The 15,509-nt window shown below is 67.7% G+C and overlaps 3 protein-coding genes across 5 annotated transcripts; 1 reads left to right on the plus strand and 2 right to left on the minus strand.

The window, feature by feature from the left end:
• The first annotated feature begins 1,954 nt into the window (after positions 1-1,954).
• Positions 1,955-4,205, plus strand: LOC102570148 (sulfotransferase 1B1). Its single transcript, XM_006260598.4, has 7 exons — positions 1,955-2,274; positions 2,396-2,524; positions 2,642-2,739; positions 2,820-2,946; positions 3,163-3,257; positions 3,410-3,590; positions 4,050-4,205. The coding sequence occupies exons 1-7, from the start codon at positions 2,070-2,072 to the stop codon at positions 4,163-4,165; spliced, it is 951 nt and encodes a 316-aa protein (XP_006260660.1). The 5' UTR covers positions 1,955-2,069; the 3' UTR covers positions 4,166-4,205.
• Positions 4,206-4,497: 292 nt separating this feature from the next.
• On the minus strand, positions 4,498-9,231 carry LAT (linker for activation of T cells). 2 transcript variants are annotated; one of them, XM_059730400.1, is made up of 13 exons: positions 9,152-9,231; positions 7,318-7,415; positions 7,121-7,151; positions 6,973-7,028; positions 6,835-6,898; positions 6,598-6,659; positions 6,220-6,246; positions 6,071-6,143; positions 5,668-5,753; positions 5,467-5,544; positions 5,324-5,380; positions 5,084-5,148; positions 4,498-4,765 (listed from the first exon to the last, which is right to left on the minus strand). In XM_059730400.1, exons 2-12 carry the CDS (start codon positions 7,409-7,411, stop codon positions 5,090-5,092), a joined length of 687 nt encoding a protein of 228 aa, XP_059586383.1. In that variant the 5' UTR covers positions 7,412-7,415; positions 9,152-9,231; the 3' UTR covers positions 4,498-4,765; positions 5,084-5,089. The 2 variants fall into 2 exon arrangements, with proteins under 2 accessions (XP_059586383.1, XP_059586382.1); XM_059730399.1 differs by having other exon boundaries at positions 5,324-5,383.
• Positions 9,232-9,387: 156 nt separating this feature from the next.
• On the minus strand, positions 9,388-15,483 carry SPNS1 (SPNS lysolipid transporter 1, lysophospholipid). Of its 2 annotated transcripts, none has more exons than XM_019499183.2 (13): positions 14,092-15,483; positions 13,470-13,755; positions 13,200-13,265; positions 12,970-13,106; positions 12,731-12,882; positions 12,579-12,645; positions 12,227-12,372; positions 12,024-12,152; positions 11,367-11,556; positions 11,189-11,254; positions 10,850-10,948; positions 10,470-10,641; positions 9,388-9,906 (listed from the first exon to the last, which is right to left on the minus strand). In XM_019499183.2, the coding sequence occupies exons 2-13, from the start codon at positions 13,720-13,722 to the stop codon at positions 9,800-9,802; spliced, it is 1,584 nt and encodes a 527-aa protein (XP_019354728.1). In that variant the 5' UTR covers positions 13,723-13,755; positions 14,092-15,483; the 3' UTR covers positions 9,388-9,799. The 2 variants fall into 2 exon arrangements, with proteins under 2 accessions (XP_019354728.1, XP_014453729.2); XM_014598243.3 differs by lacking the exon at positions 14,092-15,483 and adding an exon at positions 13,951-14,038.
• Positions 15,484-15,509: the final 26 nt, after the last annotated feature.

The following is a 15,509-nucleotide window of genomic DNA, read 5'->3' on the forward strand; positions in this document are numbered from 1 at the left end:
CCAAGACGCAGCAATAGGCGCGACAGCCCTCACCCGCCCCTGGCATAGCATCGCCTCTGCACCCTCCTACCTTCCCCGTCGTGGTCATGCTCGCCACGCAGGCGATGCGCAGGCCTGGCCCCCAGCCCCACGGCTGCAGACGGGGTCTCCTGCCTGCTGGAGGACCGGGGTCCCGCGGAGCAGGAGGACCAGCCAGGATCAGCCCGGGTCCCTCCCGGGCTCAACGCAGCCTGGCTGGTGGCTCCGGGGCGGAGGGGCTGCTCTCACCCCCCAAGCCCAGCCCGGCCTGGACTGCCCTGTACCCCGTCCCTCTCTGACCCTTGACCCCCCACCCTGCCCTCACCCCTGTGCCTTCACAGCCCCCATATTCCCCTCAGACCCCTGCAGCCCAAACCCCACACCTCAAGCCTATTTGTCCTCTCAGACCCCCGCACCCTAAACCTGCTGCCCCTCAGCCCCTGTATGCTAAGCCTCACAATCCCCTTCAGCCCCATACCCCAAACCCACCACCTTCCTCAGACCCCCGGTACCCCAAAACCTGCTGTCCCCTCAGACCCCACACCCCAGGCCCCCCTGCGCCCCAACCCCTCTGTCCCCTCAGCCCCCCATGTCGCCTGCTGCCCCCTCAGAGCCCCACACCCGAACTCCCCCGCGCACGAACCCCCCTTAAAAACCCCCAGGTGTTACCTGCCATTTCGGGGGGGGTGCACGGTAACAGCTGTAATGCCCCCCCTGCGCTCTGACCCCCCATGGGGAAGGGCAATTTGGATGGGTCCTGTGGGGCTGTGAGGGGAGGGGGCTCTGAGGAGTGGGGGGCATTTGGGGGGCCATGAGAGGAGGGGGCAGTTGGGAGGCAACCCTGAGGGGCAGAAGGCAGTTTGGGGGGGGACTGTGATGGGAGGAAGGTCGGAGAGGGACAATTTCGGGGGGGCTGTGGGGGAAGGCAGGCTCTAGGGGTAGCTGTGGGAGCTGTGAGGAGTGGGGGACCCTGGGGCAGATTTGCGGGGGCTGGAGGGATGGGGTCCCTAAGGAGCAGAAGGGGTGGGGGGGGGCTGAGAAAAGGGGGTCCTGAGGCAGGGGAGTGGTTTGGGGGCTGAGACGAGGGGCAATGCTGGGGGCTGGGCAGGAGGGGGATGCTGCAAGGCGTGGGGCAGTTGGGCACAGAAGAGGGGAAGGGCAGGTTTTGGGGGTGCCCGGGCAGCTGCTAGGGCCAGGATGGGGCTGGTGGGGGCGATGTGAGGGGCGACAGGGAGAGCAGTACTCGTTGCCCTTGGGGCGTTACTTATGCCCCCCTGCCCCCCCCGAAGGACAGACAGCCAGGCTTGGGGGGAGGAGGGGGCAGCCGGGGCGGGGTCCAGGGCCCCATTGTGTCTCAGGGGTTCTGGGTCCCCCAGACAGACACCTGGGGTCCGGGGGGGGGGCACCAGACCGGCATGTGGCAGGGGCCACTGAGGGGAGCTGCCGGGTGCCCAGGCCTGATGGGATTCTGAGGGACCCCAGAAAGCCATGGGGACCACAAGGAGAACTGCCCCCCACTAGTGGGGTGGGTTCAACCCTCGTGCCTTCAGGGTCCCCCCCATTTCACCCTTCCTGCACCCAGGGGTGGATGTTAACCCCTTCCTTGCTCAGCAGGGCACTCCAGTGCATGCCCCCCAGGGCAGGGGGAACAAGGGCACGTGGGAGTCTGGGGGGTGCCAACATTGGTCCTGCTCTGCACCTGGAGGGATGGCATAGATTTACACTGGACCAGCTGGATCTAAACTGGTGTGAACTGGGGGCAGGGTGCCAGGTCAGAGGTCACAGGGGTACAGCCAGGTACCCCAGAGGTGGGCGCATGTCCCCTCCCCAGCTCCGGCAGCTGCCCCTGGCGCTGGCCAGGCCTGTCCTGCAGTAACCCGGCCCGTGGGGCGGATCCTGCCCAAGAAGGAAGTGCTGTGGGGGGTGTATCCACCCGAGGGTAAAGGGCGCTGCAGGGAGGGACTGTCCCAAGGCAAGCGGCTGTGCAGAGGAGCGGCTGCAGGGACCCATCCCCAGACCAGGAGGGCCAGCTGCAGCCGGGACCCCCAGCCATGTCAGACCCAGCCCCCAGCTACCCCCCACCCCGCCTGGACTACACGAAGGCGCTGGCAGAGGGCGTAGGGGTCTTCCGGCGGTTCCCGCTGGTGCCCGTGGCGGGGATCCCACTGATGGAGCCCATCGCCCAGCAGTGGGGGCCCATCGCCACCTTCCGCGCCCGCCCCGACGACCTCCTCATCGCCACCTACCCCAAGTCCGGTCAGTGGGCAGGACAAGGGGCTGGGGGCGTTCCTGGCTCTGCGGCCCCAGCAGGCTGCTTTGCAGGACAGGAGGAGGGGGCACGGGGGCCTGCCCCTGCCCCTGACCCCCCCTCCCACAGGAACGACGTGGATGCAGGAGATCGTGGACCTGGTGCTGTGCGGGGCGGATGAGGCCTGGGCCCAGCGCGCCCCCACCCACGTGCGCAGCCCCTTCCTCGAGATCTGCTCTCCCCCGCCCATCCCCTCCGGTGCGTGACACCCCCGCTGCCCCAGCCCCTCTGACCAGCCGGCCTCCCCGCGTGCACCCGGACAGCCCCTCCCGCGCCCCCCAGCGCAGGACCTCACCCCCAGCCCTGTGCCCCCAGGGGTGCAGCAGCTGGAGCAGACGCCCCCGCCCCGCGTGATCAAGACCCACTTGCCCGTCCAGCTGGTGCCCGAGTCCTTCTGGGACAACGACTGCAAGGTAAAGGGGGGTCCGGTCCCTCAGCCCCTCGCCCCCGGCCGTGCCCTCGCCCCGCAGCCCCCACGCCTCCTGTCCCGCAGGTCATCTACGTGGCCCGTAACCCGAAGGACACCGTCGTCTCGTACTACTTCTTCGACCAGATGAACAAGACGCAGCCCGAGCCGGGGCCCTGGCCCGCCTACCTCCAGCGGTTCATGCGCGGAGAACGTGAGTGCCCTCCGGCCCCGTTACAGCGGCAGGGCAGCGCGGCCCCCCCGTGCCGCCCGCGCCTGGCCCTGCGCCCGACCCGAGCGCGGGAACCGCAAAGGAGGCTGGGTGACGCCAAGCCCAGGCGGAGCGCACAAGGGGTTCTGGGTAACACGAAGCCGATGTGAAAGTGCAAAGGCTTCTGGGTAACGCCCTTCTCTTACCCCTCCGCCACAGTGGCCTGGGGGTCGTGGTACGACCACGTCTGCGGGTACTGGGCGGCGCGGGAGCAGCGCCGGATCCTCTACGTCTTCTACGAGGACATGAAGGAGGTGAGGGCGGCGGGCGTGCCGGCGCCAGGCCCAAACCCCTAAGGCTGGGGTGTCTTGCACAGGCGGGTGGGCAATGGCGCGCCGGCAGCGGTGGGGACCGCGAGCGGGGCGGGGCGGTTTGCAGCGGCGGGGCTGATGCCCGCTCCCCGCAGGACCCCGGGCGGGAGGTGCAGAAGGTGGCGTCGTTCCTGGGGGCGGCGCTGTCGTCCGAGGTGCTGGCCCGCGTGATCCAGCTGTCCTCCTTCGCGGCCATGCGGGACAACCCCATGGCCAACTACAGCAGCGTGCCCCACACCCTGCTCGACCCGGCCATCAGCCCCTTCCTGCGCCGCGGTGAGTCGTGCCGTGCAGCGCCGCGCCGCACCGCGCCGCGCCGCCAGGGGAGGCAGGCACTGAGTAATCGGCTGGAGGGGGATGCCGAGGATGGTGGGCAATGGGCCGGAGGGGGCAAGTGACGGCGGTAATTGGCCCATGGAGAAGCATGGCACTGTGGGTAGCTGACGGGGGCGGGGGGGGGGGTGTTGCTTCAGGCTGGCCAAAGTGGTTCTCCCCAATGCAAGGGATCCTGGGTAATGCCCCCCGTGGGGTGGGGAAGGGGATCGTGATCCCCACCAGTCACCTGCAATAATGCCACCCCCCCTTAACAAAGGATTCTGGGTAATTGCACCCCCAGCTTCTACCCCTGCGCCATCCCCTGCTGGAGCCTCAGCAGAGGATTCTGGGTAACAGCAATGCCCCACGAAGGGGGCATCTGTGTCCCCTGCCGTGACCCCCTGGTTCTCTGCCCCCCAGGAGAGGTCGGCGACTGGAAGAATCACTTCACGGTGGCGCAGAACGAGGCCTTTGACGCCCACTACCAAAACCGCATGGCCGGGCCCGGCGTTCCCCACTTCCGCAGCCAGGTCTGAGCCCCTGGGACCCTGCCCCCAATAAACACCTCTGCCGACACACAGCCTCTGCGCCCTGCACCAGGGCGGGGAGAGGGCAGACAGCGCGGCCCGGCGCCCAGGACTCCCGCACAAGTCGCCCCGCTTCGCTGGGGTGTGGGGAGCCCAAACTGGGGAACCCAGGGGTCTGGGAGATCCTCACCACAAACCCAGGTGTCTGCGAGACACCCAGAGACCCCGGGTGTCCGGGAGTCCATCCAGCCCCCCAGTGGATACATGTTCACCCCCGTGGCGATCAGTTCCCCCAAATCCCCCGCCCTATAGCCCAGAGCAGAAAGACCCGGGGCAGCAGCGCGGACACACGGGGCATTTATTCTGTGGGAACTGGAGCCGCCGCCACAGGGGCTTGAAGGGGGGGTGGGGAGTAGAGCCGTGGGAAGCACCTTGGACGCCGGGGTCCCACCTTCTCCCCCCCACCACAAAGGTTTTTGGGTAGAGCAAAGGACTCTGGGAAATTCTCAGGCTTCTACGTCAGCAAAGTGGCGTCACGAGGTGGGGCAGGGGGGCAATAAATTAACGCCGGGGTGACGGGGTCCTGGGGGCAGGGGCCCTTGTAGCCTCCTGCAACAGAGATACAGGAGAGAAGGGGTTAATAGTGTGCGTGGGGGATAGGGGCATGGGGCACCGAAGGAGGTGCATGGTTTCAGGGGCGATGGTTACTGGGGGCAGTTCTGGGGTGCAGGACATTTGGTGCCCCCCAGTCCCAGCCTTGTGGGGCCGGAGGCAGGAACAAGGTGCAGGGTTTCAGCGTGCAGTGGCTCCTAGGGGCAGTTTTGGGGTACAGGGAGTTTGGGGTCCCCTGGACTCGGTGCTGCAGGTCCCGCCACAGGGAGGGGAAGCAGGGTTCGGGGCCCGGGGTGCCCTGTTCTTGGGGTTCACCTGGTCTCAGCGCTGCAGGTTCTCGTAGTCGGGCCCATCCTCCTCGCTCTCACGGTCGCTGGAGCCTGCAGGAGCCAGACCCGGGGCCGTGAGACAGGGCTGGGAGCCCCCAACAGCCCCTCAACTGTGAGGCAAGGCCCAGGGGATCTCATAGCGCCCTCCCCATCATGGGACAGGAGCTAGGGGGTCTCCCAGGCACCCAGGTTCTCCCAGTGCTGGGGGCGCGGGGGCATCACTCACCGTATTGGGGTTCGGGGGCCCCCGGCTCAGGCATATTCACGTACTCCAGGCTGTCAGCTGCTGGGGGGGCACAGGGGTGAGAAGGGGGCTGGGGGGCAGCCCCCCCAGGACAGACAGACACAAACACCCCAGGACAGACTTACCCAGAGACTCCCGCATCTGTGGCTCTGGCGGGGTTGGGGGGGGCTCCGGGAAGTTCTCATAGTCCTCACCTGCCATTGCTGGGGGGGGGGGGGGGTCGAAAGATTGGGGGGTCACTCATAAGAGAGGGAGGCAGGCAGGATCTAGGTGTCTAGGGGTCCCGCATGGTGAGCCCAGGCATCCAGGGGTGTGACATCACTCACCAGAGCAGCTGTTGTCCTGGGGGGCCGAGGCCGGGGCTGGGGGCTCAGCCAGGGGGGGCCCTGCAGCGCCATCTGGGAGCACCACGCTGCAGGGGAGGGAAGCAGGGTGAGACTGGGGGGCCTTGGGGCACAGCCCCTCTTAGCTGTGCCCCCCACCCCTGTGTCTGGGAACCCCCCAGCCCAGTCAGGCTGTCTGCCCCCTGCCATGATCCCTCAAACTACCCCTCATGCCCCCGCCGCCCCTAAAGATGACCCCTGACCCCACCATAGACCCCCAGCCCTGCCCTCCCCAACCAGCACCAGCCTTCCCAGAGGTCAGACTCCCCCCAAAACACCCTGCGTCTCCCAGCCCTTAGCCGTGACTTTTGTGCCCCTGCTATAACCCCATGACCCGTGACCCTACACATAGCCGGGAGTGTCATTGTTGTAGTCGTTGTCGTCGTCCTCCATGTCGGCAGCCACGTGTGGAGGGTGCTCTGCAGCAGGAGGATGGGGGTAAGCAGGGGCACGCCACCCCCCCCCCCCAGCCCTGCCCCCTGCCCCCAGACTCACCCTCATTCTCGTAGCTGGGCACACTGTCTGGAGGGGAGCAGAGGCAGGCGGTCAGGGGTGCCCACATCCGCCTCTCTGCTCCTTCATCCCAGGGTGAACCCAGTTGTGCCGCCACCCCGCCACATTCGTCTGTCCCACCCCGTACCGCGGGGCAACTCCAATTATCCCCCTACCCGCCTGTCTGCTCCTCCATCCCAGGGTGAGCCCAGTTGTGCCCCTGCCCACGTCCATCTGTCCAGCCCTCAACCCCAGGGCAGCTCCAGTTACCTGCCTCCCCGTGTCCATCTATCCGGCCCCTTCCCCTGGGGTTAGCTCCCATCCCTGCACCCTGTCCGCCTCTCTGGCCCAGGTGACCCAGTGGGGGGGAGCGGCACTCACCATTGTCGGGTTCAGGTCGGGCCACTGACGCCGTGCGGCTTGGAGGGGCCTGAGGCGAGCGCCTGGGGGGCAGGAGGGGCCGGTGATGCACAGAGCACAGGGCCCCCAAAGGCCACAGCACCCCCGCCCCAGCCTGGGGACCCTCGAGGGGTCAACCCCCGAAGCAGGAGGGAGGTGGGCAGCCCCGTGGAGGGCCCGCTGGCAGGTTGGGGGGGGGCGGCACTCAAGGCCACTTACGGGATGGAGAGGAACTGCTCCGTGGGGGTGACGGGCTGCTGGCGGATCTGGTTGCGGGGGGCACCTGGGGGGGGGGCAAGGGGTGAGGAGAGGTGTCTGGGGAGTGGGGGGGGGGAGCAGGGGCTGAGCGTTACTCACAGCTGCTGCGGCTCAGCAGGATGAAGCTGTTCTGGGGGGCGCAGGGGGCTGGGGGCCTGCAGGGAGGGGGAGACACCGTAAGACCCCCCCCAGTACAGCCCCCCACCCCCCTAAACCTGCACAGTCAGATGTGGACAGACAGACTCACTTGTACTCGTAGTCACCAATGGCCTCTGGACCTGAGGGGAGGGGAAATTGGGGGTGGCGTTCAGGGCAGCCTGGGGGCCCCTCCACCCAGCCTCAGAGAAGGAGAGCCCGCACACCTGGGTCCTCTGCCTAGCACAATGGATGCCGGGGTTCTGCGCCCAGCTCGGGGTGGGAGCCGCGGGGGGGTCAGGCACTCACCACGTGGGGACCGCCGCGGACAGTGGGCGCAGAGCAGGGCAGCCACAGGGGGCAGCAGCGCCAGGACCCCGAGCGCCAGCAACGCCGGCTCCATCCTCCTGCACGGTGGGGACCAGGTGTCAGGGACCCCCTGCCGCACCCGGACACCTGGGCTCTCCATGTGCAACCGGGGATCCAGTGCCATACAGCGGGGGCGGGGGAGCCTGGGGCCCACCCAGCCCTGAGAGCGCGGGGCTCGGACGCGTGGGTTCCCCACGCTCCGGGAAGGGGAGTAGGGTCCAGGGGCTTAGAGCAGAAGAGCCGGGCCGCCTGGGGTCTCTACCTGCTCCAGGAAGGGGATCAGGGTCCGAGGGGTTCGAGCAGGGGGCCCGGGCGCCTGGGTTCGACCCAGTACAAGGCCCGGACGCCTGGATTCACTTCCGCGTTTGCTGGCTTCAAACGGGGGTGGGGGGGGTTGGGAGCCCGGATGCTCGGGTTCACTCCCAGGCCAGGTGGGTTAAAGCACATGGTGGCCTGGGCTCTTCCCCAGGCAGGCCACGTAGGTGCCACCCAGATGCCTGAGTGCCACCGAAGACCGGGAGGGGAGCAACCTGGCAGGGAAGCCCAGATGCCTGGGGTCTCCCCAGCACCAGGAGAGCAGGCCCGGCAGGCCGCTGTACACGGGGCCGGAGCTGGCTCAGAGGAGGGGAGGTTGGGGGCCCGGTGGGTGACAGCAAGTAGCACCTGGGTTCTCCTCCAGGCCTTTTAGGTTCAAACGTGGAGGCCTGGGGCGCCCGGCCGCCTGGGGTCTCCTCCAGCTTTGCTGGCTCAGGAAGGGGCAGGGTTGGCGCTCAGACCCCTGGGCTCTTACCGCCCCAGGAGATTAAAGCTCGTAGGAGCCAGGCACCAGGCCTCGTAAGGTGGGACCAGGACCGGGGGTGGGCTGAGAGCTGGGTTCTCCAGCAGGGGAGGAGTGCGGCACTGACTCGTGGGGGGGCAGGTGCTGTGGGCGTCTCGGCTCCGTCTCAGCGCTGCGGTTTGCACGCGGGACCCGGGCGCAGCAAAGCAGCTGCAGCCCTTCCCCCCGCGGGGCCCAGCCCAGCCCGGCTGAGCTGGGGAAATGGAGGGGGGGCACAGTACTGGCGCGCAGGCTGACAAGCCCCTCGGGGCGCCCTGCTCCCCCCAGAACCCAGGCGCCCCAGCCCGCCCGATCCAGCTGAGCAGCCAAGGGTAACGACCACAAACCGCACTGGGGATGCGGCCAAGGGGACGGGGCGGCGCGGGTGCAGAGTGAGGGGCACCGCCCTGGGCTGACAGGGGTGCTGCCAGTCAGGAGTGAGGGGCACCGTGGCAAGAGGGGGCAAGAGGGGCACTGCCAGGGAGCGACGGGGAGAGGAGTCAGGCAGGGAACTGCCGGAGGAGGTGACGGGGTGGGGCTGCAGACCAGGAGCGAGGGGCGCCGCCACGGGGCAATGAGAGGGGGCCGTGGGTCGGACGGGGTGCTGTGGGGCAGGAGTGAGGGGCACTGCTGTGGCACACAGCGGGCTCGTGCATGGGGAGGGACACCACCAGGGGGAAAATGGGGGGGGTGCACGTGAGGAGCATGTTGGAGCAACAAAGGGGGTTGCAGGTCAGGAGTGAGGGGCACGACCATGGGGCAGGGACACCCCCCAAAATGGTTAGGAGCCCAGGTGTCCGGGGGCTGTCCCCGCCCCCACGCCCTCGCCCTGAGGCACGTGGCCACATCCGCACGTCCAGCCAGCGTGGGGGCAGGACATACGCCACCACTGGCTTCCTGCCCACTGGGCCGGCCTGAAGGGCCATGGTTTCAGGGTCCCCCCGCCCTGGGACCTACCTGGGGCCGGCGCGGTGGCTCCGTCAGTGCAGCCTGGCTGCCGCGAGGCTCTGCCTGCCCCCCCCACTCCCCTCCCCCCGCCCCCCATCCTGCCCCTCCCCCGCAGCACAGGAAGCTGCGGCGGGAGACTGAGGCTGGGCAGGAAGTTGTTCACTGCAGGCGGGGGCACGCACACCCCTGCCCAGAGAAGCCAGGCGTCCGGGCTCCCAGGCCCCCAACACAGACCACACCTGGGACCCATTAGGAAGCCTTTAATGAGGTGCAAAGACAGCGGTATGGGGATGGCTTCCCACACTGCAATAGGGCAACTAGACCCCCCCCACCTGGGAAGGCACAGCCTGAGCCCCGCCACCACTGCAGGGAAGCCTGGCACCCCAATCCCCCGGCGGGGCAGGCTGTGCTGGCTGGGGGCTGGCACTGGTCACGCCCCAGTCTGGCCCTGCAGGGGTAAAACCCCTTGTCCGTCCATCCATCTGTCCATCCATTTGCGGCCATGGGCGCAGGGAACAGCCACTCTCTCCTGTCCCTTCTGCGCGGGGGGGGCAGCTTCCATCCCGGCTGCGTGGCTACGGTTGTGTCCCGCCCTTGCATGGCTCTGGGGGCGCTCTGGTCCCTGTGCCCCGGGCGCAGCTCCGGGGTCTGAGGGGCTCAAATGAGGACGCTGGAGACAGGCAGCTGGGCTGCGCGCCCCCCCCGCGGCACTACAATGCGCTCGGACGCTGCTCCGGGGCTCCCCCCAGCCTCCGCCAGCAGCCCTGCAGTGGGGAGAGAGGCAGAGAAAGGTTAATAGCGGGTGGGGGCAGAGAGGAGCCAGATGTCTGGGCTCTTTGTCCCACACCCAGCCTAGGGTGCAAACAAGTGAGCAAGTAAGAGCCCCAGGGCAGGTGGAAGCAGAGACACTAGAGGCCCAGACACCTGGGAGCAAATGGGTCGGGGCTGGGAGCCCGGACGCCTGCGTTCCCTCCGGTAGGTGCAAGCCAGGGGAGTGGGAAGCCCAACGCCTGCGTCCCCGGACCATCCCGGCAGCTCCGAGCAGGGCTGGGGGTGGTCTCAGGGTGCTACACTGGGGCTGTGCTGAGCCTGCGGAGGGCTGTGAGGGTCCACAGGGCCGTGCTGGGGCTCAGAGGGTCGTGGGGGCCATGTTGGTCTGGGAGTCATGCTGGCATCTAGGAGAGGCTCAGAGACTGTGCTAGGTCTTAGGGGCCTGCGTTGGCCCGAGGGCCGTGCTCGAGTCTGGAAAGATCTGATGGCTGTGCTGTGCTGGGGTCTGTTGGTCATGGGGGCCGTACTGGGCCGGGGGACAGTGGGGCAGACTCACCCTGTGCCTGCAGGTGGGCACGGCGCCGGTCAGCAGGCAGCACGAGGGCGGTGGCGAGGAAGAAGCCGCCTCCGAGGGCTCCCACGAAGGCACAGAGCGTCAGCGCATAGCCCAGGCTGCGGAAGGCCCACAGTGGGGTGGGGGGCCGGTGCCGGCGCACCGCGTCACTCATCTGTGGGGGGCACACGGCTGGGACCAGGCATCTGGGCACCCGCAGGGAACAGCAGCATCCTGGTTCCCAGCCCTCACGCCCTGCCCACGGATCCCAGGTGTCCCGGCCCCCCATGCCCAGCCCCTAGCCCTCACTCCCCTCCCAGGAAACCCAGGCATCCAGGCTCCCTGCCTGGCCCCCATGTTGGGGGGGGGGGGTGGTATCTCACCACCCCGACGAGGTAGGGGCTCCCAGCATCTCCCAGCAGGTGGGACATGACGATCTGCAGTGCCTCGGCCGTCGACCGCCGCGTTGGCACCACCACATACTGCCAGGGTCAGACCACAGGTTAGAGGTCGGGGGCAGCCCTGGGATCTGACCCCTCGCCCCCACCACAGCCCAGCCAGGGGGAATCAGGCACTGGGTGGCCGGACGCCTGGGTTCTCTCCCGAGTTTGCTGGTTTAGAAGGGAGGGTGGGGGGTGTTGAGGTCCCAGATGCCTGGGTTCCACCTGGTGCTACCCCTCCCCTCAGCCCAGGCACCTGGGTCCCCCTCAGCCCCCACTCACCAGGAGGATGTCAGCAACGAGGGCCCAGTTCAGGGACAGCAGCGTCTCCCCAATGAAGATGAACACCTAGGCAGCAAGGGGTGGTGAACCTGTGACCCTGGGCACAGCCCCCAACACCCGGCCGGGCCCTGGCCCACCCTCCCTGTACTCCCACACCAGCCCGGCGGCCCCGACTCACGTAAGTGACAGGGATGCTGGCACGGGCCAGGGCCACAGCCAGGAAGAGGCAGGGTGCAGCGCCTAGCAGCCCAATGGCACACACCAGGGGGTCGGCGCGGGAAGAGCGGAGCCGCAGCCGACGTGACAGCTCCACGCCTGCCCCCACGCCCAGCACCCCCGTCACGCAGGTCACTGCCCCGAACACTAGGCTGCAGGCACAGGGCATGGGTCAGGGGGCGTCGGGCCCAGAGGCACATAACAAGCATCTCACACTCACACACACACACACACACACACACACACAGCCAGGGGTCACGGGTTTAAGCTCTGGCACTGTAAAGGTGCCATGGGTCAGAAACCAAGCACCTCGCACAGACATCAAAGATCAAAGTTCATGAACTTTACATGCACGACAAAGGCTCTTCACACATGGCAAAAAACAAGATCACGCGTTGGGCACCTTGCACACATGCAAAGGGGCCAACATCAGAGATCAGGCAGCTCACAGGCAGGCCGGAGGTCACAGGACACACGTCACACACAGAGTTAAAAGTCAGAGGTCAAAGCTCAAACATCTCCCACACACCAGCACACAAACCAAGCGCTGCACATGTGCCAGGAAAGCACAGACCACAGCCCAGGCTCCTCGCACACACACCAGGGGTCAGTGCCTGACCTGTCGTCAGCGGGCGGTGCGCCGGCAGCCAGCCGGGCACGCTGCAGGAAGGCTGGGGCCCAGAGCGCCAGGGCCCCTGTCACGAAGGCCACAGCCGTGAAGCCCAGCGAGGACAGCACGAAGCTCCGGCTGAAACACACGGGGGTAGTAAGACCCAGCTCCAGCCCCCACCACCCCGGGCCCTCCCCCAGCCACACACTCACTTGCGTGCCAGGGCTCGCACGTCGTCACACCAGGAGGTGTAGTGGAGTGGGGAGGGGGGGCCGTGGCGCTCCACGGCCCCCCGTGGCGGCTCCTTCATCACCAGCAGCAGCAGCACCACTGCCACCACTCCCAGCCCAGGGGTCACCTGTGGGAGGGAGGGGGTGGGGTCAGGCCTGAGGCCCCGCCTACCCTGCCCTGATGGGCCTTTGCTCCTCCCACTAGTCTTAGGCCCTGCTCCTAACACCCAGGCCCCACCCCCTGCAGCATAAATCTCACCCCTAGGGCTGCCCCACCCTTGCTTCATGCCAGGGGGAGAGGGTACAACGCTGCCTCCGCACCGCCCCAGCTCACCCTAAGCGCCCAGTGCCAGTCGTGCATGACATCCTTCACCTTGGAGCCTGCCATGTAGCCTAGGCCGCTGCAGTGGAAGGAGGCAGGGGGGGTCAGTGACAGCCCCACGGTGCCCCCGCCCCCACCCTGTCCCAGCCAGGCCCCTGCCTGACCTGCCCACAGGGATGGCGAAGTAGAAGAACCCGAGCATGCGGCTGCGGCGGTCGCCCACGAAGAGGTCGGCGATGATGGTGGGGGCCACGGTGGAGTAGCTTGCCTCCCCCACCCCCACCAGCCCCCGTGTCAGCAGCAGCAGCCAGAAGTGCTGGGAAGACGCAGGGGCGGGCACAGTCAGTGCTGGGGGGTACATCCCACCCGTACTCCCCGAAAGCGGGTGCCCCCCTGCACCAACCTGCCGGGGCACAAAGCTGCTGGCAAGGGTGACAGTCGACCAGAGGGCGATGCCCACGCAGAGCAGGAGGCGGCGGGAGCTGCGGTCCCCCAGGAACCCGAACAACGGCGCCAGCACCATGTAGCTGCTGATGAACACTGCGGGGCGCGGGGGTGTGAGCGGGCGCGGGAGGGGCGCAGCCCTGCCCTGCCCTGCCCCCGCCTCGCGAGTCGGGCTGCCCCCGCCCTCACCAGTCTGGAGGAGCCCGGAGCTGCCGTCCCCGATGCCGAAGTAGGCCTCGATCTCGGGCAGGACGCCTGCGGGCAGAAGCGGGGGGTGAGACGGGCAGCGCCGGCCCGCGCCGCCCCGGGGCCCTTCGCCCTCCTGCGCCCCGCACGGCTCTTCGAGCAGCGTTCGCTCGGGGCACGCCGAGCTGCCCCGACTCCCCGAAGCCTTGTCCTCGCGAGGCCGCCCTCCGCGTACCCAGCCCCGCCAGCACGTGTGGCCCCGGCGCGCCGTACCGGCCACGGTGAACCGGTCCATGTAGTTGAGCAGGTTGACGTAGCAGAGCACCGCCACCATGAGCCGGGCCCGGCGCCCCGACACCCCGGTGATGGCCGCCGTCTCTGCCTCGCCCAGGGGGGCCGGCCCGCCGCCCCCCTCGTCCTGCTCCTCCTCCTCCAGCCCCTCGTCCTCTTCCTCGTCCTCCTCCGTGCGGTCGGCCCGGCTCAGGAAGGGCGCGCTGTCGGGGTGGGGGCTGCGCCGCGCCGCCATGGCGGGGGGAGGGGGCACAAGCGCGGCTGGGGCCTGAGGAGCAGTGCCCGCGCCCTCACGTGACCCACAGATTTCCCCGACCTCACGTGACCCCAGGCTCCCCCAACACCTCACGTGACGGCAGCGCCGCCACGTGACCCGGAAGCGCCCCCGTCGCCCCCTCGCACCCCAAGAGCCCACGTGACCCCCCCGCGGTGACGCAGCGCTCCCCGAACCCCGCCAACTCACGTGACCCTGCGGCAGCCTCCCGCCCCGTCACCGCCCACGTCACCTGACCCGGCAACGGCTGCGACGTCACGCCCGGCTCCGCCCCTTCCCCCTCCGATCCCTATGGCAACCGCAGGGATTTCCCCGCCTCGCGTCACCCACCTGCTCCCTCGGTCACCATGGCAGCCATGGGGGATACCCCCTCCACCGCACTCCCGTCTCACGTCACCATGGTAACCAGAGACCACCGCAGCCCTCTGAGGTGCCCAGACTGAACTTTCTACGCATGTGCAGCCAGGCGCGCGGGGCGGGGGGTCCGCGCATGTGCGCCTCAGATCAGCTTAGTGAGGTTCGACGCCTTCAACGCATATGCGGAGGACCGGCCTGATAAGGAGTGCATTCAGCGCATGCGCTTACGGTGACCGGGGACTGCAGTCAGACGAGCGGACGCCAGAGGGCAGCAGAGGGAGTCTCCAGTTAGGGGACAGTAGCGCATGCACAGGTACGAACAGCGGGGGCTGCGTATGCGCGCAGGAATTCACGTGGACGGACTTTTTGCGCATGCGCATGAAACCGCGTTAGGAAACTTCAACGTACGCACGGAGCAGCAGCCCCGGGGGGGGTCTGACGGCCTTTCTACGCATGTGCCTACTCAGGGCGAGGGCTGCAGCGAAGCTAGTGGAGGCTAGAGGGCAGCAGAGAGTCCTAGAGCGCGGGCGGGCAAGGTTTTTTAGGTAAATCCGACACCTATTGTTAGACTCACTTTTTACGTATTTATTATTTATTTTGCAAGTACTTGAGTTGATCTAATAACAGATTTCGCCTTTACTCAAATAGCCTTGTCTGTCTATGTTCTTAGAGTAGAGCAACACAGCAACAACCTACACCTCGGGGGGGGGGGTGGTATTTAGTGCGCGCAGAAACAAGCAGGCCTGAGGGGAGGAGGGTTCTCTGCGCATGCGCTTAGTCAGCCGCAGGGCTGCAGAGAAGCCAGCGGACGCCAGAGGGCAGTAGAGACAGGCCCTGGCTTGGGGGGGAGGGGGGATTAGTACATCCGCACATACAGGCACCTCGGGCGGGGGAGGGGGGATTTCGCGCATGCCTTAAGTACTCAGCGTTAAGGTTTTTTGCACATGCACGACCTGAAGAAGACTTCCCGCGCATGCGTCTACTCAGCCCGAGGGCTGCAGTGATGCGAGTGAACGGCAGAGGGCAGCAGAAAGGGGTCCCAGATGGGGTGGGGGGGGGTCATTAGCACATGCGCAGATACGAAGTCCCGGGCAGGTGGGGGTGCGATTCGCGCATGGGTAGCGCTCACCTTAGCGAGTTTTTGCACATGCGCACAAGCCTGAGGCGGGAGCTGCGCGGGGGCCCGATGGAACGAACCTTCAACGCATGCGCGGACTAGCCTGAGAGGCGGGGTCGGGGAGTCTTCCTGCGCATGCACCTAACCAGCCCGAGGGCGGCAGAGGTGAGTGAACGCCAGGGGGCAGCAGAGGCCCCAGGAGTGTCCTGCGCGTGCGCAGCACCAGGTCTGGACGCCAGGGGGCAGCGGAGACACCGGGTGAGGCCCGGCCGCA

Source organism: Alligator mississippiensis, chromosome 7 (genome assembly GCF_030867095.1).
Source record: "Alligator mississippiensis isolate rAllMis1 chromosome 7, rAllMis1, whole genome shotgun sequence".
In the NCBI taxonomy this organism is placed as follows: Eukaryota; Metazoa; Chordata; order Crocodylia; family Alligatoridae; genus Alligator; species Alligator mississippiensis.